Source organism: Amblyomma americanum, chromosome 7 (assembly GCF_052857255.1).
Source record: "Amblyomma americanum isolate KBUSLIRL-KWMA chromosome 7, ASM5285725v1, whole genome shotgun sequence".
Lineage (NCBI taxonomy): Eukaryota > Metazoa > Arthropoda > Arachnida > Ixodida > Ixodidae > Amblyomma > Amblyomma americanum.
In genome coordinates this window covers 8,920,972-8,944,589 of record NC_135503.1, presented here as the reverse complement: position 1 = coordinate 8,944,589, position 23,618 = coordinate 8,920,972, and the positions used below count along the sequence as shown (strand labels likewise).

General features: G+C 45.8%; 1 protein-coding gene across 1 annotated transcript in view; it reads right to left on the bottom strand.

The window, feature by feature from the left end:
* The window catches only part of LOC144098391 (midasin), a 215,597-nt gene that overhangs the window by 33,408 nt on the left and 158,571 nt on the right, over nt 1-23,618 (bottom strand). Inside the window, exons 53-63 of the mRNA XM_077630990.1 lie at nt 20,873-21,138; nt 20,258-20,353; nt 18,369-18,463; nt 16,936-17,035; nt 12,070-12,321; nt 10,275-10,379; nt 9,572-9,700; nt 8,446-8,598; nt 4,084-4,210; nt 3,672-3,877; nt 5-120 (exon numbers count right to left, since the gene is read on the bottom strand). Coding sequence (XP_077487116.1) covers nt 5-120; nt 3,672-3,877; nt 4,084-4,210; nt 8,446-8,598; nt 9,572-9,700; nt 10,275-10,379; nt 12,070-12,321; nt 16,936-17,035; nt 18,369-18,463; nt 20,258-20,353; nt 20,873-21,138 — 1,645 coding nt within the window. The remainder of the gene's footprint in view (nt 1-4; nt 121-3,671; nt 3,878-4,083; nt 4,211-8,445; nt 8,599-9,571; nt 9,701-10,274; nt 10,380-12,069; nt 12,322-16,935; nt 17,036-18,368; nt 18,464-20,257; nt 20,354-20,872; nt 21,139-23,618) is intronic.

Below are 23,618 nucleotides of genomic sequence, written 5' to 3'. Positions count from 1 at the left end.
TCACTGGAGCTTCTCCAGATTGCAGACGGCCTTGTGGGAACGGTTGCGGTCTTCCACAGCTAGAGTAGCCAGGTGACCAACGAAGCCACTGCACCTTTCCATAACTTGTGGGTCAAATTCCTGGTGACGAAAATGGGCAAGGGACTTCCTGTTACACTAGCACACATGTTTGGATGCACTCAACAAAAGTGTTGAAAAGCTAAGAAAAACAAAAACAAATCTGCTCATAGACGTTCATGAATGCAGAGAATAAGAACAGGAAAAAAACCAAAAAAAAAAAAACCACTTTGACTGTGTGATCACGCTAGCAGCTACCAGGGTGCCTCGATGGGCCTGCCCTGCTTCCAGGGTGCAGACACTGTTCTTGTCAATGCCATGGCGGTTCGACCCTCCCATTTGCCTTCCCCAAGCACAGTGCTGCAATGAACAGTTTGGAAGAGATACAGTATTTGCTGTTACTAGAATTCTGTGCATTTTGTACTCTAAAAAGACAAAGGGGTTCCAGAGAATGTTCAAATAGTGGATTGGAGTTCGTTGCACAAAATAAGTTAATATTTTTCAGCTCATCTTCCGAGAAACTTAGACTTGTGATGAAACAAGCACATCACAGTTTTCCACAATTCTGTTGATGATGATTATTTTTTTATGGCGCAAGGGCATTTCCGGCCAATGACGCCATTGCGCAAGGTATTTTAATTTACTCAAGGTGGGGTCAAAGACCTATTTCCCAAGCATTTCACCCTGAATAAGCCGAGCACCAGGCCACATGAAGTTGTACCCACTGCATCACCGGTGGGTATCCGGCGGCACTGAGAATCAAACCCTGCACCCCCCACATGAAAGGCAGATGCTCAAACCACTAGACCATCGCTGCGGTAGCTTTCCACTATTCTCTGACCTAGGTACTCTAAATTAATAATGCTTTCACAAAAATCAAGATGACTTTTTCAAGCTGCAGCCAAGCCGCATTCCCCCCGCAATCCACGCCACAAAAATAAACGATGCAAAGTGGGAAACAAGAAATTCTTTCGTTGACAGCACACAACCAAGGCGCGAAAAACATTGCACATTTTTGTGCTGCTATGCACAAAAATGCTGATAGCAGCAGGGATGAGAGATTCTGCTGCTGCATCTGATGATTCTGAAGGTACTTAGGTGGCAAGACGGCATCTCTGAAAAACCCTAGCAGATGGTTGCGTGCAAGGGAGAAAGGTGGCCTTTGTTCTTCTGACTCCTCTTTGGTAGTTTAGCCCAGCACGTTAACAGACCCTGCAGAAGTGCAGTAATAAGCTGCCCAGGGCTGTGGGTGCTAGGACTGAACTATGCTATTTTGCTGCTTAAGGGAGGGCACTCGGTTCAAGGAATCTCCTGGTCACTTGTCCTTCAAGGGCCCACCATATTTCACATTCAAACGTTTCTACACTTGCTTTCAGAATGAGTGGCTGTTCATTCATAGGCTATTGTGGCAATCTTTACTGCCCACGTTCAAGACGTTACTATAAACAACTTTAGCTTTACGAGGACCTAATTTTCCTATTTTTCACGAAGCACACAGAGCTTCTGAAAAACTGGTCCCACAAATAAATTATGCAAAATGTCGACTAATAATAATAATAAGAGGTACGGATGTGCCAATGGTACTTTTTCCAAACCTAATCAAATATGAATAGTGCAGCCTTTTCACTGAATCAAATACAAATCAATCACTGAGAGAAACAAATCGAACACGAATGGAATATTTTTACAAACAATACTTATGCGAATATTCAATGAGCAAATGTACGAAACAGCGAAGCTCTAGCAGCCGAGCTGTGGTACCGCACTATTACTTATGCAGTTACAGCTATAGCTGTTGAAAATACAGCACTGATCTCCATTAGGGGTCGGGAAACACGAAGTCAGTGTCAACTTCATCATCGTCAAGTTATATGCATAGGAAAAGTACCGAAAAAACCGGACTATAGGTCGGACCGGAATATAGGTCGACCTCCCAACTAACCAATTCTAAAAATGAAAAAAATCTTTTTCAATGGAAAAAGTACCGAAAGTCATCTTTATTTTAAAACAAATGTGACTCAACAGGTTGCACAATGGTGACAGTATTTATTCTAATTTAAATGCTGCTCATATGTACACCCGGCCAATTTTTTAACAGTATCGCGTGCCCATCAACCAGCGTGTTTGTCAGCACATTATCATCACGGCACGGAGCGGCGAAAACAAACGAGGGACGTGCATGTGTACACATGCGATTACTCTCGCTTCTTTCGCTGCTCCGTGACGTGATCTCTACCGCTTTCACGCGGATACATTCGGCAGTCACAGGCAGCGATCTTGCACGCAGCTCCCAGATGAACTCCGCAACCTTTCCTTCCAATTCTGGATATGCTGCGGTCCTCCCACTGAATGATGTTTTCTTCTGGTTGCTGCAAGTTGTAATACGCAGCTTCTTTCTGCCTCCGCCAGTACCGAATGCTCTTTTCAGATACTCCAAATTTGCGCTGTGCCGCCAGGTTGCCGTGAGCTTCCGCGTACCTAGTCGCGTTTTTCTTGAAGGCGACGGTGAAGTGCCGTCGGGTTCCGCTCATTTTGAAGCAAAATGTGGAAAAGGAGCCTTCAACCAAAATAACTTTGCAACAACGGAAATGCAAAATGGAGGTGCCACAACGTCGCCACGCTGCGCTGCTGCTGATGGCGATGGTGATGGAAACTGTTGACTTTCATTGCCCATTGTTGCAAGACTCCCGTAGTTTTTCCGCTAATCACCGGTATATAAGACGGGGGTCTACTTTTTGCCATGGTTTTTTTTAAAAAAAAGTTTGACCTATATTCTGGTTTTTACAGTACCTTTTGCTGTTGATAACGGCGATATAACTTGCTAGTGATGATGACTGATGATGGTTGATAATAACTTAGTAAATCTGAGGACGCATTTTTTTTTCCACAGTCATTAACTGGGTGAATTCTAATCCATGAGATCGAAGTCAGCTAATTGGCCATGACCACCCTGATGGTGGAAGCACTAGGATTTGGTGACGTGGTCATCAGGGGCTGATTTTGTCAGGTTCCTTTTTTGTAAATCAGTTTCCCTCTGGTTTGCTTCTTTATCTCTCATAAATGAACAGTTAATCTACTGTGAAGTTTGTCCTCGACTAACGCAACATAGCAACTCTGAGCCAGCAAGATGTCATCACATCGTATCATCACCTATATCCAGACAGCACCATCTAGACGGAAACACTACTTCTGCACGATTTTGTTTCGGAACATGCAACTAAGTGAAGCAATCGAGAGAATTATGAACATGTGGTTCTAGGCGTGTCCTCAGCTGTTCACCCCAGCGCAGTTTGGCTACAGACTATTTGAAAGAGAAATCTGCCGTTATGGCGTGAAACTTTGCACATTTTGTGCTTTAAATTGACAGAAATCCCTGGAAATATTGGCGTTAATGCGCAAAAAGGTGGTGCGATGATGTGTAGCTCAAATGATCAGTGGCAGAATTGATTCACATTCAAATCAATGGGCCGCTTTATGCTCTGACTTCAATGGAGCATGGATGGTCCAAGTCATACAGTTTGAATTATCCGAAAATTAGTATTAACAAGCTTTCACTGCACACAGAAGGAACACAACCAGTGCCAGATACTGCCATAAGTACAAATTGAACACACCTTGCTGGGGCAACTGGCAGCTAGCGTAGCAACACTGGCAACGCAGCGATAGTAGTATCGGTGGCAACCAGTCCAGTTCTGGCTCATGGCATCAAGAGCAGCTGAAGGCAAGCTTCGTTTCACCGCTGGTAAAAGCTCGAGTGCTGGTGCTTCAAGCATGCTATGTGCCGTTGGTCCAAACAGCTGGCCCTTGCGGTGGGACAGACCTGCACACGCAGCAGTGCACATTGTTGAAATTAAATGACAAAGGGTCTGATGAAGAAATAAGACACTCAAATGAGGAAGTACATACAATGCTTTTCCATATATAAGAGCAGTCACATTAAAAGGACTGCCGCGCTGCTCTCCAACACACTGCATGCAAAACATAGTTGCTGGCTCCATCAACTGTCTCTCCTCTACTTAAGCTCACCCATGCGGGCCAAAGTCTTTAGCAGGTCAGCCAAAGCCTTGCGTTTGCGCTGCTGAGCCAGGCGCACTTGCTTCTTTCGCTTCTCACGCTCTGCTTCCGGCTCCGTCTGGCCGCACCCTGCCTTGGCCTGCACAGGCAAGCAGAGTTCAATAAAACTTGTTGATAGGCTAGTTGGTGACATATACTGATAACTGTTACGGAAATAAAGCCAGTTGTTAGTAGTAATCGTGTTTGTGATGTCTTCCTCCCGTGCTCGTCTCTTTTGAGCTACATTTTATTCAAGCAGAGTTGTTTGCTCAGAGATTCAACGACTTCAAAAGGAAGGCTACAATTAGTGAAGTCAGGTGGGAACTCCGGTTTATTTCTAAAGCACAAAGGCAGTTCCTTGCGACACTGAAGAATCTTGCACACAAAACAAATGTCTGCAGGTGTGAACTTTTATACGATCAACATGCACATTCAAGAAAGGGGTGGTGCCGGGGGCAACCCTTGAGATACGGAAAAAAGCAGAAACAATATGATCAGAACACAAGATGCATCAAAGCACTCTCTTTTTCCTAGCTAGAAAAGTGAATTTAATATTGTTCATGCATAAAAGCGATAAACTTGGCACAATCAAAAAGAAAAAGAAAGTGGCCTTTTTTATATTTCTGCCTTTGATGTGTACACTTTGTACACCGGGTAGTGAAAACGTAACCAAAAAGGTTTTATATGTTTACAAAAAATGCACTGATATGAAAATTTTACAGAAGGTGCATCTGCAGCCAGCTAGTGACGTTGTGTTAGGCAGTTCCCTGCCTGAAGCTGAGGAAGCTACTCTGTATAGCACGTCCAACATGAAGGCTCAAATGAGTGCTTCACTGAAGACAAACAACTCAGAGTGCAGTGATTCAAGCATTCACCGAGATCACTGATTGATTCTTTGTGGTTTGCACACAAAACTATGTGCTGCTACTCCATAAGTATGATCAAGTGAAAGGTTTTAAAATTGTCATCAAGTACCTTCAGGACACTTCTCGTGCACAAAGTATCCTGGTCAAACAAAAGGTGTTTGTCCTCAATGAAATGCCAGTCCTTATAAGAAATGAGACCACAGTGATTCTTTGGGAAGTACAAGATGCAACACTATTCTGGCACCGCATATCTGCCACTGTCTGTTTTTCAATTTTTGGATCAACTCAATCCTTATGGGCCAAAAGTTAAATCCTGATGACGTTCAGGCCACAGCGTGTAAGTGACAAGGAAACCAACCAAAGGATTCTATTCTTGTACTTCAAACCTTGCTACCTGCTGGCATTTCTGCTATGAAGCACAGCATATACCGAGTGTTAATAGTCGGATTTCATCATTTTTCTCGCAAATCACAATGCTGTATCACCATTCCAGTTACTTTATAACTTCTCCATCAGCAGGGACATGCAGCAGCCTGCATCAATTACTTCACCAGAGAAGATCACCCTCATCCTATTAAAACTTTACCGTATTTACTCAAATGTAATGAGAGTTTTTTTCAAGGTTTTTGTCTCTAGAGCATACCCTTGCAGTATAAACGAATACCGCGATTCCACTGCCCAACAGGAGTGCAGTGGTGCAGCCTTTTCGAAGCAATCGCAACTAAGTTTCGGTTTCTGCAGTTTTGCGATGTTACGTTGGCAAGGTGAGTATCACGGAAGCCAAACCACAATCCATCCAAAGTCAAACCGTCATTTTCGTGTTTGCTGAGACCTCTTGCCTGTTTCATCGTGTTCTTCACATGTGGCATTGTTCACGGTGCGCTTGTTCCGAACGTTACTGCTTGTTGCAATCCACAAGATGGCAACACGTGCTCAGCATGATGCTCATTTTAAGAGGAAAGCAATCCTCATAGCTGAATAGCTCGGAAATTCTGAGGCAGCCAGACAACTGGGTGTGAATGAGACAACTGTCCGTGGTTGGTGGGTGTAATGGAAGGTGCTATTTAAATGTGTGCCTGACTGCAAAGGCTTCCGTGGGGCTCACTATGGCCGTCACGTTGAACTGGAGGAAAAGGTGGCAGACTCTAATTGAGCAGCCTGTTGGAAGGTAGAGATTTTGCTCGGCAGATCGGAATACCATCGGGGAAACTTCAAAGCATCACGTGGGTGGGCTCAAATGTTCATGAGAAGGAACGGTTTCTCTCTACAGTGAACAACTTCTATCCGATAGAAGGCTCGGTATCACTTGCTGCTTTTGGTGCTTCGCGTGCTGCTGCACATTCAACCACTTCTATTTTTCGTGTTCAGCTTATACTGAGGCTGGCTTAGATTCAAGTAAATACGATAAAGAAATGCAACTATACAAAGGCAGTGCATATAATGATCAAGCACATGCAGTGAAACGGTGTTAATTCGGACCTGATGAAACCAGAAAAAATATCTGGATTTTCTGAAGGTCCATATTAAGGGAGGACGTGAGTTCTGGAGATGATATTTTTTTTTTTTTTTTGGAGCAGAGTGGTGAAATTTGGCAGTATGCTTAATGCGCAGTGGGCTAATGGGAAAAAAATACAAATTTTCACTCATATATCTTTAGCAGTTTTGACAATATAAATTTTTGAGAGCTTCATTAACACGCCGAGAATGCAGAAAGCCTGGAGAGACAGCGAAGAATGGTAGGAGCCTAGTTGCACTTAAATTTCAGCAAAAGAAATGATTCCTGCTGTGACATTCTTTACATGTTTTTATCAACCTGGGTTTTTTCCTACACAGAACATTATATCCATGCTTGCATAAATGCACTCATTGCCGTCATGCCAAATTAGTGACAAAATGAAAAAATGAGAAAGTAATTAAGAAATACAAGAACGTCCATTGCATAAAGAGTTTATCATTTACCAAGGAACACAATACAATAAACAGCATGAAAATCCATGAAGCCATTGTTATGCTATACTTTTTGCAAGCAAAGCAGTTAGGCCAAAGAAAACTTTTGAGAAAACTAGCATTTTCACAGAGATGTCAGCCAGCTTTTTGCTACCTACCCTCACAAAAAACACTTTCTGAAGTCACTTCCGGGCCTTTTTTGTGGAAAATGTTTTGGGATATAACTAGAAAGACCAGACAGATACACAATCCTGTGTTCTAAAATTCAAATTTTTTCAAGTTTTTCGTGACTGGAAAGCTGCATCAACCCTTAACAAACAGTCCCCACAAAACTGCCAGAAACCGTTCACATTTTAGTAAATTTATTTGTAGAAAACCTGGGCAGTGGTGATCCGCTTCTGAGGTGAACACTGCATGGCAGCTATGATTTTTCACAGTTTTATGTCACATGCTTTACTGTGTGCACACTGTAGAGAATGTCAACACAGAACTGTTCCAAAATGGGCATGTATGGCTTCCTTCACAGTGTGACGCGGGAGCAGTGCTCCTCACAAGCAGCGTCATCGCATGTGAAGAGGCTCCAATGCCCAAACTGCAAAGAGCATGTGTCAAGTGCGCAGCTGGAGCGCACAAAAAGAACCATGTGGTTGGAAGCGAGAGAAATGCATTAGCACTGGAAAAGCAAGTCACTTTCTGGTGAGAAAATAAAACAGCAGCGGCACGTCAAACAGCACACAAAACTGCGAAAAACTATTCAACTGGCTGGCCAATGCGCAGCCGGGCTGCCATCGCCACAGACTGGAACGAAACTCAGAACAGAGAAACTGAAACTATGCAGCCGCACAATTTTCCAGTGTAAGGACCCTCCGATCGCCTTCACATCTGCCAATGCATACATGTCAGAGGTACTATCAGCAACGAAATGCAAACAATAAGACTGAAATGCCAACATAAAAACAGAAACATATTATATATATATAGCCCATGTGGAGGGCATACAAGCGATGTTGCTAAACACTTCTACAGGAGATTCCTTAAGCCTTCGAAGTGAAATTAGCCTCCGCTAGTATTGAGCTTCACAGAGCTAAGATTTATTCATTTTACTGTTTGGGCTTCAAATGCCTTGTTCCCACTTCATTTGTTGCTGACAGTACATCAGTACCTCTAAGAGATGATGCGGAATACTTGTTGCTGACAGTACATCAGTAGCTCTAAGAGATGATGCGGAATACTTGGATGATCACTCGCTGTGCAGTTCTTATCCCAACATAGCTTACAGGTTGGGAATGCATCCAAAATACTAACCAGTGAGAGCCCAGCTTCAGTTGAATAAACAAGCATTTTACCATTTACTTTCGTGGACATTGGCCGGGACCCTATTGGCAGTTCAAATTATCTAGATTTCTGAACTAGCAAGGGTTGACTTAGAGAAAGCCATGACCCCTGCAGAAAAGGAGAAATTATATGTTGCCATTGGTTACCAAGGATACTCCTTAAAGAGTTGCATATAATGTTTACTTACCAGAATGGCATCCTCTTGCTCAAACGCCTGCACACTGGCTGCCACTTCAGCAGCCAGGTCATCCAGTTCTTGTGTCAAGCCGACTAACTCCATGTTTCGCATCACTCGGTTCAGAAGCTGCCGCATCCTCCAAGCATAGCGGTGCTGCTCATCCTAAAAGGAAGGACATAAAGGATGGACACTTGTGACATTGTAAATCTTCAAAACACTTATAATGACAAGGCAGACGCTAACAATGAAATCTCAAAGCAAATAAAATTCCACTGGATGGAATAGAATAATAACTAAGTACAAGCAAGTTTTAAATCCGATATTAAAAACTGCAGTTGCAATGAAACAAAAATAGAATCTGACATTGAAAGAAACACCTATCAGTTTCCTTTTTAAGGACATAGTATTCATTTTATCAAACGCTGCAGTCAGTGAAGCAAGGCCAAAATCACTGATAGCATAAAATGTGTTAGGTGCAAAACAATTTGAGAAAAGTGTGTCACAAATGTTGCTAGCTCTTCTTGCGCATGGTAGAAAAGTTAAATAAAGGAAAACCATGTGCCTGCCAAGAATGACAGGCTAACCATGCAAGCCATTCAACCAGCTGCATTTCATGCACGCCTCTGTCACGCCTCTGTCACAAGTCACAAGGCACTCTGCAGCCAGCCTTTTAAAGCTTAGCAATGTTATATCTAATTAAAAAGTGCTCTAAAATGTGCCTGCTTCCGGTCGCTTAACGTTACACCTATCATTTTTCATTTCATAGCTCACTGCGTTGTCCTCCACTTAAGCTGAACCCTTTTCATTAGCCTCCAAGTTTCTGCCCTCATAGAAGAGTATTGGTAAGCTACAGCTGCTGTATACTTTTCTCTTGAGGGATAGTGGTAAACTTCCATTCATGAGAGAACCTGTAAAGGGCCCTTTAAAACGCGGCAAGACTTCAGTGTAACATAATGGGCTCCTAATTTTACTAAACTCATTATATTGCAACTAATTTATATTTAACATGAATTAGAAACTTTGGAAAAAAAAAAATGAAGAGAATGCGAGACAAAAGCAAACCAGAAATACTGGTTGCAAGCGACCCTGATGGCAAAATTGATAAGGAAAAAGAAAAAAGCAACTGCATACGTACCCGACGTTCTGGCACAGGGCCCAGAAACTGGCTCGGCTTGACTTTCAGGCACAGGGAGCTGGGCTGTTCAGTTTCTGTCTCCTTGGTTACTTTGCCAAATGCACAGTTAGCATCTTGCTCAAGCACCCGCTGCATCCAAAGGAAAAGAAAAAAATGAAAACAAGAATCGTTACTGCCATGTCCACCAGCTTAAGAACTGCAGTACACCTCTCAACGCTGCTAATAAAAATGAGAAAAATAGAAAATTCTCGAACAACAGTTTGTAGAAATGAAGAACCTCTTTCACATGAGGAACGAGCTTAGTCTTAAAAAAAAAAAATTGAGGAGCAAGAGTATTCAGAAGGAAGTGCTGAGAGAGCGTCATCTTAAGTTTAATGCAAGTTTCCAAATGGGTTCTCTAAGAAGGAACTAATAATAAAAGTAAAGAAACAAGACAAGTGAAACCATCTCGGAACAAAAGAAAATATAAAGCTTGCTCACTTTGTGAGATCAAAATTTAGATGCACATGTACAGACAAATAATAAAACAGCCAAATAAAACTTCCCAGTGCTTCTTTCATGCAGCAATGTGTATCTGCAAACACACTAATAGCCTAAAATGTATTTGACTACATGCTTTCTGTGCACTTGAACTCTATACTCAAAATGAAGCAGATACGCTACTAGCAAAGAAAACTGTAGAGCAGTTTAACTGCGAACACACCTGGAAATCTCGAACATGAGAGGTGAGCACTCTGTGGGACTTCTCTATAGCTTGCTTGATGGCCCAGAAGCTGATGTCCTTCCAACGAATAATCTTCACAAATTCCTGTGCAGAAGAGTGGAACAGAGTGAAATGCATGCTTACACCAGCACCAAAGTGCAACAATGAGCAAATGAATATGTGTACAACAATAACTGATGAGCACGTTGGTCTGACATGATTTCCAGTGAAACAGCGCAACGGCACAAGGCCAGAGGACAAGAAAGGACGATACACAGTGTGTTTCTCACTAGATCTCGTGAGTAACTTGCGAGTGCAGTGCCTTGTGCAACAGTGGCCAAAGAAAGGAAGAAAGAAAGAAAGAAAGAAAGAAAGAAAAGAGAAAAGCCACTGCAGCCACTAAAGTTACCATACACTGCAAGGTATAAGGTGAGCCCTCAACTTGCAGCACACACTGGCAAAAAAAAAAAAAAGAAGACTCAAAACACAAGTCAACAACCACTCCTTCCCTGCTTCCCTAGCTAGTAAAAAAAAGAAAGCTGTATGTCTAGAGTGTGCTCTTTAATATTAGTTCTTCCTAATCCCATCCCTGCGTACCGTATTTACACAATTGTAAATGGACCTATTTTTCAAAATTTGAAAATCTGAAGTGGGGTGGTCGACTTAACATCAACACCAAAGCATTGCACCATAAATAAAGGCGAGACAAACAAGATATCAGGCATGCTACAGTGTGGTTGCGTTTTTGCTGCGTGGTTCCGTCGCATCGCTCTTGGTGCTGGCCTTGAGCAGCTGCAGAACCGGCATCCTTATCCCGCGCAAGGCGGCCGATGGTGTCTGTCGATAAGCAGCAAACCGGCACCAGCCCACTCCCCAGACGTGGCCGCAGATTGCCTCTGCTGATAAGCGGCAGCGGCTCGATAACACGTTCGCATTCTAATCTTAATAGGCGTCGTGCAATTTTTTTGTTTGTTTACTTTCAACCACGCACTCGGCGCTCAAGGGAGCATCGATGTTGACGGAAGGGCCGCTGTTCCAATCGCGGCAGCACCCCCACTCGGAACTGCAGCGGTGCCGGGGAGTGTTGGTAGCCGACAGAAGAGCCGACGCCGCTGACGCATAGTTTCGCTTTGGCTCTGACGCATTTGACTCCTGCTGGCCATGCTTCACAAGTTTTTAATGTAGTGCTTCGTCATTCATCATTTCTGCTCCGGGTCCGGTAGGCGACCGGCGCTTGTTCATGGCTACATTTAAGATGGCTGTGATTCTCTACAGCGAAGAAACGAACTGCGCAGCGGGCCGCAAGTTTTACGTTCGCAATGGGTGATACAAGTGTGGCAGCTGCAGCGAGTTTCGGTTTAAAGTACTCCAGTGCGACGATTGGAGGTGAGCTAATGCTTAAAATTTAATGATTCCTGCCCATGCACATAGCGTGTTAAGCCTGCTGTTGTGGCCGAATTGCCCAAGTGACCGTGACACGAAGCTACGAAGTTGGGGCTGTGCTAATTAGTCATAAAATTTTGCATCACCGCGTAAAACAGGGACACATAATCGGGCCTCCACTGTAGTTGTAAAAAATTCATGGAAAAATACTGGTCCTGTGTAAGAGCTGCACCTCATCAAAACTGGGGAAAAAAAAAAAAATTGTGGCCTTTACATAAGTATGTACGGTAGTTCAAGCTGAACAGGCATAGTCATGCTATAGCTAAAAAAAATGGGCAGCTTCCGGAAAGAGTGACCTAACGTCAGGGCCCCATCTTGTTGTGATGTGGCTTGGAAATTCATGTAAACCCACCTTGAGCTTCTTCTCGATAGGCTCCCTATCTGCCTGAATGCGAGCATGGACAGAAGGCAGGTACTGGCCATAGAAGTGCCACAGGTTAAACAGCAGACCTGCCAGGGGTGAGCCTGCTTGCTGTGCCTCGTTAAGGAAAGGCCGCAGCAGCAGCAGCCGGAACTCAAACTCTCCAAGTTGGCTCTCGTCCAGGAAGCGCACCAGCTGATTCCTGACCTGTTTCTGCGTGTCCCCACACAGCTGGCCTTTTTCCTGCACCATGACAACACAAAGTATGCACAAGGGTGAGCTTTGTGGAAACTTGCCAGGCGCTCGTCCCCTGCAGTCGAGATTCCCCGCACAACCCCCTAGCAGCACCCTCATCCTACTTGTTTAGCTATGCTAGCTTGCAATAGAGGGCTCCTGTGCTTGTGTAGTGAGTGCCGCTTATGGTGAAAGCACCACGCCGACACAGGAGAAAGCTGATCTGGACTATTTAGTTCAGGTAACGAAGCACACGGACGCGTGCATGCGGCACCTCGTTTTGTCGGCAGAATGTCGCCTTGCGGGAATGAATCTTGTGAGCTCCCTCCATCTGGCATCGGTTCGTCGGTGTCACCCAGTCCTGACTCGTGCGAACATTTGCCCATAATTGGACTGGTGAGTCTGACATCCTTGACTCTATACGTAGCCTTCTGAGGAACATCTCGTTTGTCGCTAGCCAGTGTTTATTGTTTCTGTCACTTGTGTCAGCACATTGTCGTATTCCTTTGTTCTCAAGGCGCAGGCCGCCGCGGTTGGCATGTATGCTGTGGCGCTTGCGATCACGGGGTGGGGTGACGGCCTTACTGTCAGGTGCAAATGAGCGGACAATATACATATATATTCGTCCCTGCAATTTTAAAACCCCATAACTTAAGGTGAGTTGTGCCAACCTAGAAACTGAATTTGTTCTTTCCAAACAGGTGCCTTGGATATCTAATACTGATGCCCCCAACCGTCTGTTGGCTATAAATAATCTTATTTACTAGTACTTATGACAATGGATGGCTGGATACTTCTAGCATGCTAGACATAAACAGGTTTCAGACAGTGGAAATAAGGACATAAAACAAAGCAGCACATGAGCAGAACACACAAACAAAGACACTAATGAAGAACACAAATAGCATGCAGGACGGTATATGCCATGTAAAGCATATTAACAAAACACATAACGCACCGCCTCAGAGTTTGCATGCTAAAGCCAAACAATGGCTTCTCTCTGGCCTCTGCAGAAAGGGCGCTTTCTGTAAAGATGGCGCTCATTTGCCTGAGAACAGGAGCTTGCCTTTGTGGTAGCATTCACTCAAAAAAGAAGACAACAGTAAAGCAGGAGGAGCGAAAAATAAGAAAGGAAAATCCCTAAACATGATGGTATGTTGATGAACAGACTGGGGAAAGAATGATCCATAACTCGCCCAACAAATGGTATTGGGGAAAGAATGCTGGCTGTCTTCCTGAAGCTAGGAAAAAGAAAACAAGAAATAATACAGCAAGGAACTAATTTTGAGCCGCAACCAGTTATAGTGAAACCTCGTTATAGCAAACAAGTAAAAAATAGTAAAATAGTTCGCCATAGCCGAAATTCGTAATATAAAATATCATCAGAAACGCACGCAACAGTGGCGCAATTTAGTCATTGAAGAGACAGCAAACCTGGCGAACCATACAAGAGAACCAGAGAGACGTTCTCGCAGGTTTTGGTGGCGTTTCGAAGGCGCTCGCGGATATTCCGAAAACCACAAAAAGCCGAGCGCCAGTTAGGTTGGCTTCCCCACACAGCACTCAAGCGCAAGTTAAGGGACACTGAGGAGAAATTGAAGTTGGCTTGTAACGATAGAATACCAGCTCCTGATCACAAAAACGCCACTCTTACTGAAAACAAAGCTCTTGTAAGGTAGAAAATAGCAAGAACCAAAATACAGGTATCGCCACCACAGGCAATCTCACAAGTACAAGCGTGGTGACGCCATAGGACAAGAGGCGCCACCTTGGAGGAATTTTCCATCCTACTTGGTTTCGCAAATCTCTGAGGCTGACAAAGGTAGGTTGCGCAGATCAATATTGAAGTAAGTTTTGTTTTAGAACCAATAATGCACTTTTATCACACAACGAAGGCAGGCAAAAGACAACCTGAATGTTGGAAGCAAAGAAAACGGATGCTTGGCGGCGCCACAGGCGGCCAGGAGAGTTTCGATTTGTTATGGCACTTCGCGTCTATGAGCTTTGCGTGCCCCGTGGTTTTGTTTTTGACACGCTTCGATTTACAAGCGCCGAACAGCAGAGGAACTCCAAGTGCCCCTTCAAGTGCTAGTTAACCTTTGAAGGAACCTGTTAAGGCTTGTCAGATGATCGCCATGGTCGATGAAAAGCTATGATGGCACGATGGTCGGTGATCGTACAAGGCAGCACTTGTGTATTCGCACGCTTGCCCGGCGAAACATTCCCGGCTGTGCCAGTCAACTTCAAACTACTTAACGGAAATCGTTTATTAGGGATGGGAGACAAGGTACAAAGCAGTTCAGAAAAATTGCTGATGGCCTAGCTCTGTTAGGCCAGGATATACTTAGCAAAAGCGCGGAGATTTCTGCATCAGAAGAGTGCATTCACTAGATGCGCCTTTATTGACGACTGTAACTTGAGCCGTCGTGGCGGAGCAGTAGCGCTTCCGCTTCAAACGCCGAAGGCCCTGGTTCGATTCCGAACCTCGGCACGGGACTTTTCTTTTATTTAGTGAGTGGGCGGTGGGTTTCAGTGGCTCCCATGGATGCCGCCGCTGAATACGTTGGTTAGCGGTTAAGCACAGGCCCTGTTAAGGCGCGTTTATGCTGCGGCGAGGCGCGTGCACGGCACGGCGAAGTCACGTCGGTCAAAGCGGGACCCTACTGCGCTTGACCGCCAACGCGTTCGGCGGCTTCGGCGCACTCTGACCGCATTGGCAGGGAGATTGGAACATGTATCTATTTCGCGCCGAGTGCACCAGCCGCCGCCGGCCCGGCCAGACTGATTTGGCTCCGTGGCGATGTGCGCGTTATATTCAATAGCTGCGTCAGCTGGGCGGAGCTGTTCTTTTCGAGCTCGGCTATTTTAATCCATTCACAGTACATATCTGAAGGTACATGCAAGTTGGCAAGAGAGCCAGATCCAGTGGACCCGTTGGATCTAGCTGAAGCCGTTGAACAGTCGCGCGCCGGCTTTGGTTTCAAGCCGCCGACTTTAAACGCGACCGCCCTCGAGCACCCATTTGTTTTTTGTGGCAAAAAATAAATAACTTGGCCCTTGCAACCGTGGGAGACCTCGACGCTGCCTGCTGCGCCGTGCAACCGCTCCGTTCAAGGAATCACAATCCGTTGGCCCCAAAGCTCCGGCCAGCCTCCGATGGGCGCAACACACCCCTCGTGACTCCCTGCACTGGGGTTATGATATTTAGTTTGCAACGGCTGCTCTCTGAGGAAGGGGGAAACCACCCGCCGGCGCCTAACCTAACCGTGCTCCCTCAAAAGCATCGCACGCTCTGTGGGGCTGAAGTCGCTGAAAGGCAGGCCAGAGTTTTTTGCGAGAACTACGTCGTCGGGTTCGGGAACGGGATCCATCGTAACGCTGGCAAGACACCGGTGCAAACGTAAACGAAGCGACGGTGGCGACCCCCGATAGATGCCTTCAACGTGCGGCGGCGGTAGCTTTCATTTCGGCAGCTGCTAGACCGCACCGCTAGCCGCCAGAAATCACGGAGCCTCCGTTTACGTCACGTTTCACGTCACTCCGTTCTGTGTCGTCATAAGAGTTCTCCGTGTCGTCATAAGAGTTCTCGAGTTTGAATCAGAGCGGCGGGAAAAAAATTTTCAGCTTCGAATCCAAATTTCTTTGAAATAAATGCATCTTTTGCTCCCGGACAAGCGTCAACAAAGCCATGAAATGCCTAACTATCAGATATTGCTAACAAAAAAATTTTGATAGGGTTCTCCTCAGTGTCCCTTTAAGCATCGGCTACAGTGGCTTCCCCACATCGCGACCTTGTCTCGCGGAAAGCGGTACGTCAGAGAGAAAGCTATCGCCATTTTCACCACCTTCACGACAGCAGACATGAACGAAGGATTGTTACTGCGCTGCTGCTTCCAGGGCACTGCTTCCAGAGGCGTGAACGCGTGCTGACTGCCGGACTGCAACCCGTACGCCGCTGTTGGCAAGTGCGAGATAAAAGTGCAAACCTTGGCGCACACTTGCCGCATCACCACCAGTCATTTGTGCAGTGCGGCGAAGCCTGCTGCCTGCATTCGAACGTGCACAGCTTGGCGCTGAGGGGTTCGATACATCCGTTTCATGGCCAACCGTGTTCGATATATAGAGTAGAAATTGCATGCATTTGTCAGAAATATTTATGAAAAGTTCGATACAGCCAATAATTCGTAATATCTGTGTTTGTTATATCGAGGTTTGACTGCATATACTGCGGCTACTATCCTCCGCTCAGTGCTGAGTGGCAATTGTGATAGCAGCCTGATGTGATAGTAAAGGCAATGTCAACTGCCACCCTGCTTTCAGCAGTAAAAGATTAATTAACACTGTAGAAACTGTGTAGGCCTGTTCTTCCCTGTCTGCATTCCTGAACTTGTCAAAACATTGGTCCATGTGTTTGGTGGGCCCATCACACAACACAAAACAATGTGCTATCACTAAATGACTGAGAGAATAAAGTCATCACAGCCATCAGTATACAACCAGGCCACTTCTTTTCGTAAGCCTTCCACACATTTAAAAATTTTCTTCCTACTTCTACAACAATAGATTAGCAGACACAACAATGGATCTCATGAATGCAGCTCGTGAACAGCACATGAACTGTACCTGCACAGGAGCAGCCAGAAGCTGATATAGGAAGAACCACCAGCGAGCACTGGTTTCCTTCACTTTTTTATGGACTGCATCTAGGCACTGGGACCAGTTGCTGAAAAGTACAGGAACATGGGAGCAAGTCAGAGAAGCAATACGTGAGCACATTTATAAAAGAAAACAGTAAGAAACCCATTTAAGCCCGTTGCACAAGCCCAAGTTTTTACAGTGAACCTGTGGTACTGAAGAGACATGTGGTGCGCTGAAAACCCATTCTGCTGGTTCCACGATGTGATACATGGCAACGAGCCACTCCGCATATCGGAACAGTACTGTGGCAGCCCGTGCATAACTTGATGGTTTATCGGTTTATGGGGGTTTACCGTCCCAAAGCGACTCAGGCTATAGGGGACGACGTAGTGAAGGGCTCCGGAAATTTCGACCACCTGGGGTTCTTTTACGTGCACTGACATCGCACAGCACACGGGCCTCTAGAACTTCGCCACCACCGAAATTCGACCGCCGCGGCCGGGATTGAACTCGCATCTTTCGGGCCCGGCAGCCGAGTGCCATAACCACTCAGCCACCGCGGCGGCTCTCTAACTAGGCACTATTAGAAAACGGTCATTGTGACAAATCTGAATGCCCCCACAAACAATGTCAGCAAGGCGGCAGCACAGCAACAGATAACTGATCATCGACTAAAATTACATGCAAATGCTCATTGCGGGTACTGAACTACTCTGGTCAGTTCAGCCCGAAAACAATACACCCTTCACCACATTGCAGCACTTTTCTGGCAGCTAAAGGATAATACTGCCACATTTTCACCTAAGTAGGCTCATACAAATGAACAGCAGTGGTAACCGCTTGAAGCAGCAAGAGCTGCAGCATGTTAAGAGGTGACGCAGACTGTCATGAACGCCTCAAATAGGTACAAGTGTACGTAAGGGTTAAATAGGGCAGAAAATTCGGGTGTCTGAGCATGCATTGAGTGCTAGCCAATGCTGAGCCAAAGGGAGGGTTCCAACAATAAAGATGGTTCTCAAACTCGGTTCCATGGAGCACTTGAGTTTCTTGGATTGCTTTTTGGGTTCCCCGAGCACATAAATCGGTGCATGCCTCTAACTACAACTTTCCTTCACCCACTTTAATCTGGGATTAATCATACTGTAGTTGTTCAAAAGCAGACTGCTTCACTATAGAGACAATCATTATTAATTGAATCCGAATTGTTTTCAGTCACCTGGAGTTTTCTGACGTCTGCTGACATAGAACAGCACATGGGCATGTCTGCTCTGTGCCTACACTTAATTGCTGCCACTACACCTGGAATTCGACCTCGAAACCTTGGGCTCAGCAGCCTAATGCCAAATGACTTGGTCACCACAGCAGGTCAGAAGGCCTGAGACAGTAGCTTTCCAACTAGCAACATTCAAAGCACTTACTGAAGCTCCATTTTTCGCCACCGTAGTACCAGCTGTGTGACAGCATTCAGCTCAGGGGCAATGGAGATTTTCCTGTGAGCTCCACTTTCCCACTCCTGCAGAGAGACATACAAAAAGCGCTAGCAGGCTACTGGCTGCTTAAACAATGAAAGTACAAATCAAGCCTTGAGTTCAGGCATCCGAACCAAAGCGTACAGAAAAAGAAAAGAGAAACCATGCACCCTGCCAATGGACCAGTGGGTAAGACAACGTTTGCTAGATCATGTGCAGCTGTACTTGGCATGATTGTCATAAGTACACTGTCAAAGCAAGTGTATCGAAAATTAGGACACTTCACTCTTGTATATCTGCGTGTGCACAATGGCAGTTGCGAAACGGTAGAACCTCCCCTTTTCCATGAAACTCAAAATTATCAATCAAGCTGAACGAAGTGAGAAGAAATCCAATGTCTCTGCAGTTTACAAGATTCTGAGAAGCGTGCTGAGCATCATGTTGAAGAACAAGGCTGACATTCAGGCTAAAGTGGGTAAAGAGACCCGGCGGAAAAAGCAAGTCTGCGCGATGCTTACAGAACGCGCTTTCAGCATGGATGACCTGCAAACATTTTGCCACATGGCTGCACCCTTGGAACGATGACCTGGTAGGCCAAAATCACAAAGTCTGCCTCATCGTAGACAACGGCTGTGCCCACCGCTGCACTACTAGTTTCAGCAGCATGGCACTTTGCTTCCTACCATTCAACACTATGTCAGTGCTTTGGCCATTACACCATGGGATAATCCGTGTGGTGAAGGTTAGTTGTAGAAAAGGTCAGAAAAACGAAACTATACAAAATTACTTTCAACATTCTGGTCTCTGCTTTCCCGGAAAAGGTGGAGCAAATTTTTTGTCGGGAGAGCTCATTGAAGCCGTCATGTGTTGATAATTTGCAGAACCAGTTGTCCCGAATTTCCTTGTACTATTTGTGATGGGGCAACCGTAGGTGACTGTCTCCATGGGAGACTGCGGGAGAACTTGCAGACAAAGACATTATTGCCGATGTCATGGAAGACCAGGATACCACTGATGCAAATTGAGCCGAGGTTTTGAGAGAACCTGTGCCCATGTGCTTTGACGTGCTCTGTGCACTCAGCATGGTTCGTCGCTATTGTGCGTTCATAGAAGGCTGCGATCTCAGCTGATCAGAGTCCATTGATAATACTGAACAGTGTGTTCTCTCCGAGGCAATAAGAAACAAAAATATTCACGACTAGTATTTCGCTCAGTAATCTGTGCGTAGTAAGCAGCTATCACAGAAATACACTTTTTCCATCTTAATGTGTTTGTAAGTAATTAAGTTTGCTGCTATTTTTATACTGATTTACACATTATATCGAACTCATAGGCGTTTTTTGAGAATTTGATATTGGATCACAAAATCATTGGACCACACCGTGATACAGAAAACACCTTTCGAAGCGAACGATGCTAAACACTGCCAACACAAAAGTGGCTGACTACATGCCTTTGTTGACGATGGATGGACACATGGGCAGACGGGCAGGTCAGCGGGCGGACTTATGAAATTTCAACTATCGCAATAAAAACTACCAAACCCCTCCCGCTATATTATTGTCACATTTTCTAGAAAAAAAAAGTGGATTCATTATGCGAATAAATACGGCATTCATAAGCCGACTGTAAAGCAGCATCTTGCTGCAAAGTAGAAAAGTACAGCATATGCTTCTTCGTGTTTCACTCCCGCCAGCGTGAAAATGTGCAGAAATTCCACTGTTCCCAACACTCTTCCATCTATCTGCGCCTAGGCTATGCATAACATGCTTCCTCCAAATTGAAAAACTGGCACTATAAATTGTGCTAATTCTCATTACTGTGCTTTAAAGCCATACCTCTCCCAAAGCCAGAACTATTTCCAGTCCCTGAAGCACTTTCATCACTGGTGATGACACAGGGAGGCCCAGCACACGGCTGCACACTTGTTTCAACTGTAAAAACAAGGAATTTCAAAAGAGCAAATGCACAAAGTTTTTTCCCCCCTAAATATTCAAGAATGCCACAAAAACCCTTACCTTAAAGTAATGCAAACAGATACAGAAGTGCACAAATCAGAGCTACATGAAGAAAGCCAAAACAGACACAGAAGTGCACGAATAAAAGATAAATGAAGAGGGCCAGAATGCATGCAAAGCCACTCAGTTGGGTGGGTTAGTACACTTCAAAAAAAAAAGAAAAAGAAAACAAACACTGGACTTAAAAATAGGAGGAAAGGGGGACTGCGTTCACGTTGTTGCGGTTTGCCTCACTTCGCACTGCATAAGCGTGACACAAAGGAGGGTGGCACAAAGGCATCATCTGTCAAATGTTGCTCACAACTGACTTCACTGTGCGGACACCAAACGTCCAGTCAAGGCTGCTGCGAGTTTATTACTCCCACCAGACATTAAATGCAGATTTCTAGGGGCAACACAGAAAGCGCATTGATTGCTGTAAGTACAAGTGTATACCTTAACGAGTCCTGGGTGTCCAGGGAACTCCATTAGGAGATCCTGAATTCGTGTCAGCAGGAACGTCAACGGGCCCTCGCACAAGGACGTCTCTTGCAGGTAAGCATCGTGGTACAGGTCAATTTGGTTGGTGACATGGACATCTTTCTTTGCTGCCGTGTCACTCATCAGGGGTACTGGCTGCTCTGAAGCAGTGCCCAAGCCAGCTTCAAGAGACCGGCAAGAGACAAGGTGGTAGCCTTGCAGGGTCACATCCAGTGTTGCGTCTGCATAAACGTTTGTTCACCTATTTGCAGTTAAGAAATATATCTGACATGTGGTTCTTGAAAGGCGTAATTATATCCTTAGGCACCAGTTGGAGCAAACTGATCTTCAAAAATTGTTTGTAGTTTGCAACTGACTTTTGCCCACATGTACAGCATAACTGCACCTCACTACCTTTTAATGCACAGCTGTTTAAGAGAAGGTTCGACTCTTGACATAGTAAAAAAATTAAGAAATTTCGATTTTTCAAAGCCGGCATAGTCAGGTTCAATATACAGTCAAACCAACTTATAACAATACCGCTTTTAACAATATATCGGATATAGCAATGGACAGCCGCGGCACCGTCACCTTTGCAATGTGTTCTATGGTAAAATAAACTGCTTATAACAATGCTATCATACTAGATTGTTGGTTATAACAATTAAATGTAGTCATTTGGACCCAACCCTCAAAGAAAAAAACTCGCAAACGCAGCTACCACGCCAGCCAAACTACACTTACGGCGCAAAAAACGCGCGCGCGTATGCGGAGCCGCCCGCACAGCGGCCACAGCGGCCACAGACGACGCATACGAGGCGAGGTGCATGGGGTGAGCCGGAGAGGCTTGTATGACTCGGAGGAGGAGAAAAGACGGGCACTTTCCTCTGGGTAGAGGTGGAGAGGGTAGAGAGGCGCTTCCTTTTGTTGCTTTCATATCCGCGTGGGGAGCTGTCCATTCTGAGGGTGCCCCGCCGGTTGAAAACGCGTCACGGCATTCCAGCGTGGGCTGCCCCATCTTTCCCACTTTCTTTGGCTCCTGCTTCACGAGCTGCACATGTTCCGAAGGCAGCGTACAGCGTCAAAGCACGTGTGTTGCCAGCGTGGTTTTTATCATCTGCCATCACCGGCCTCGGTCCTGCTGGTTCTGCAAGCCCATCGGATTCCTCCGCAGCGTTCAACAATGGACGATTCTCCTTCAGGAAGCGCGGCCAGCGTGGCTCTACCAGATCAACTGCCGCAAAAGAGAAAGCGAACGGCAATATCTTTGGAAACGAAGCGGAACATTTTGAGGGAGCACCGAGGTGGTGAAAAAGTGTGCAACTTTGTACGCAAGTACTGCCTGTCACAGCCGACGGTTTCAACCATTATCCGCAACGCGCTCAAGATGACTGAAAACGAATGCTATGCTAGTGCTGGCCATGCTACGGAGGACAAAGGAATCGGCATGGTGCCTACAAAGACGGGGAGGAGGCACTGTATCAGTGGTTCCTTAGCGCACGTGCTATGAGCTTGCCAATTAGTGGCCCGATTTTAGCGGAGAAGGCGAAGCACTTTGCGTATCTCCTTCAAAACACCAATTTCCAGCCTGGTGGTGGCTGGATTCAGCGCTTCAAGGAGAGGCACGGAATCGTCTACAAGGCAGTCATAGGCGAGGCAGGGTCGCTCGATGTCGACGCTAGACGGAAGTGGTTGGAAGAGACACTGCCGTACATCCGCGAAGCATATGCAGACCGGGACTTGTACAATGGTGACGAGACCGGGTTATTCTTCCAAACGCTTCTGTCGAAGACGCATGCACTCAAAGGCGATCCCTGTAAGGGCGGCAAGCAGAGCAAATTGCGGGCGACCGTTTTCCTCTGTGCGAATATGGACGGCAGCGACAAGTGCCCCGCCTTTGTAATTGGAAAATGTAGGAATCCCCGCTGTTTCCATGGTGCTGCGAGGATTCCGGTTCGTTACCGTCATAATAAGAAAGCGTGGATGACGCGTGAACCTTTCCGCGAGTGGCTGTGCGAGTTCAATCAGCGGATGCAGCATGAAGGCAGGAAGGTGGCTTTGGTCCTTGATAACTGTACTGCACACCAGACAGCCCAGAAGCTGTCGCATGGGAAAATTTTCTTCCTGCCGCCGAACACGACTGCAGGCTTGCAGCCCATGGACGCAGGCGTGATTGCGTGCTTCAAGGCATTGTATCGCCGGCGTGTGTCGAGCAGGCTTGCTCTTAACCTGGACATTGCTGTGCGTGAATGCCAACCCGCTCCGGACTTTTAAGATTTCGCTCCTGAAGGCTGTTCAATTCATTTTTGGGTCATGGGCAGAAGTCAGCTCCTCCACCGTCATGAATTGCTTCTGAAAAGCGGGCTTCGCCAGGTATATCAGTGACGCGGAGTGTCGCGAAACTCCTGCCGATGGAGCGATTACAGAACTTTGGTCTACGGTGCGCGGTAATGACAGCGACGCGGAAGGGCTTGAAGAATTCTTGCACGCCAACGATGCAGTCACCACAAACGAAGAATTGACTGACGAGGCGATCGTTGGAGCAGTCACCGGCGCGTAAGACGATGACAGCAGCAATGACGAAGATGAACCGGAGCCTATACAAGTTGTCTCTCATCAGGAGGCCTCAAAAATGATCGAGTACCTGCGGGACTTCATTTTTGCAAAAAAACCTTTCACTCGGACTTGTCCAACATTTGGATGCCCTCCAGAACGATGTCAG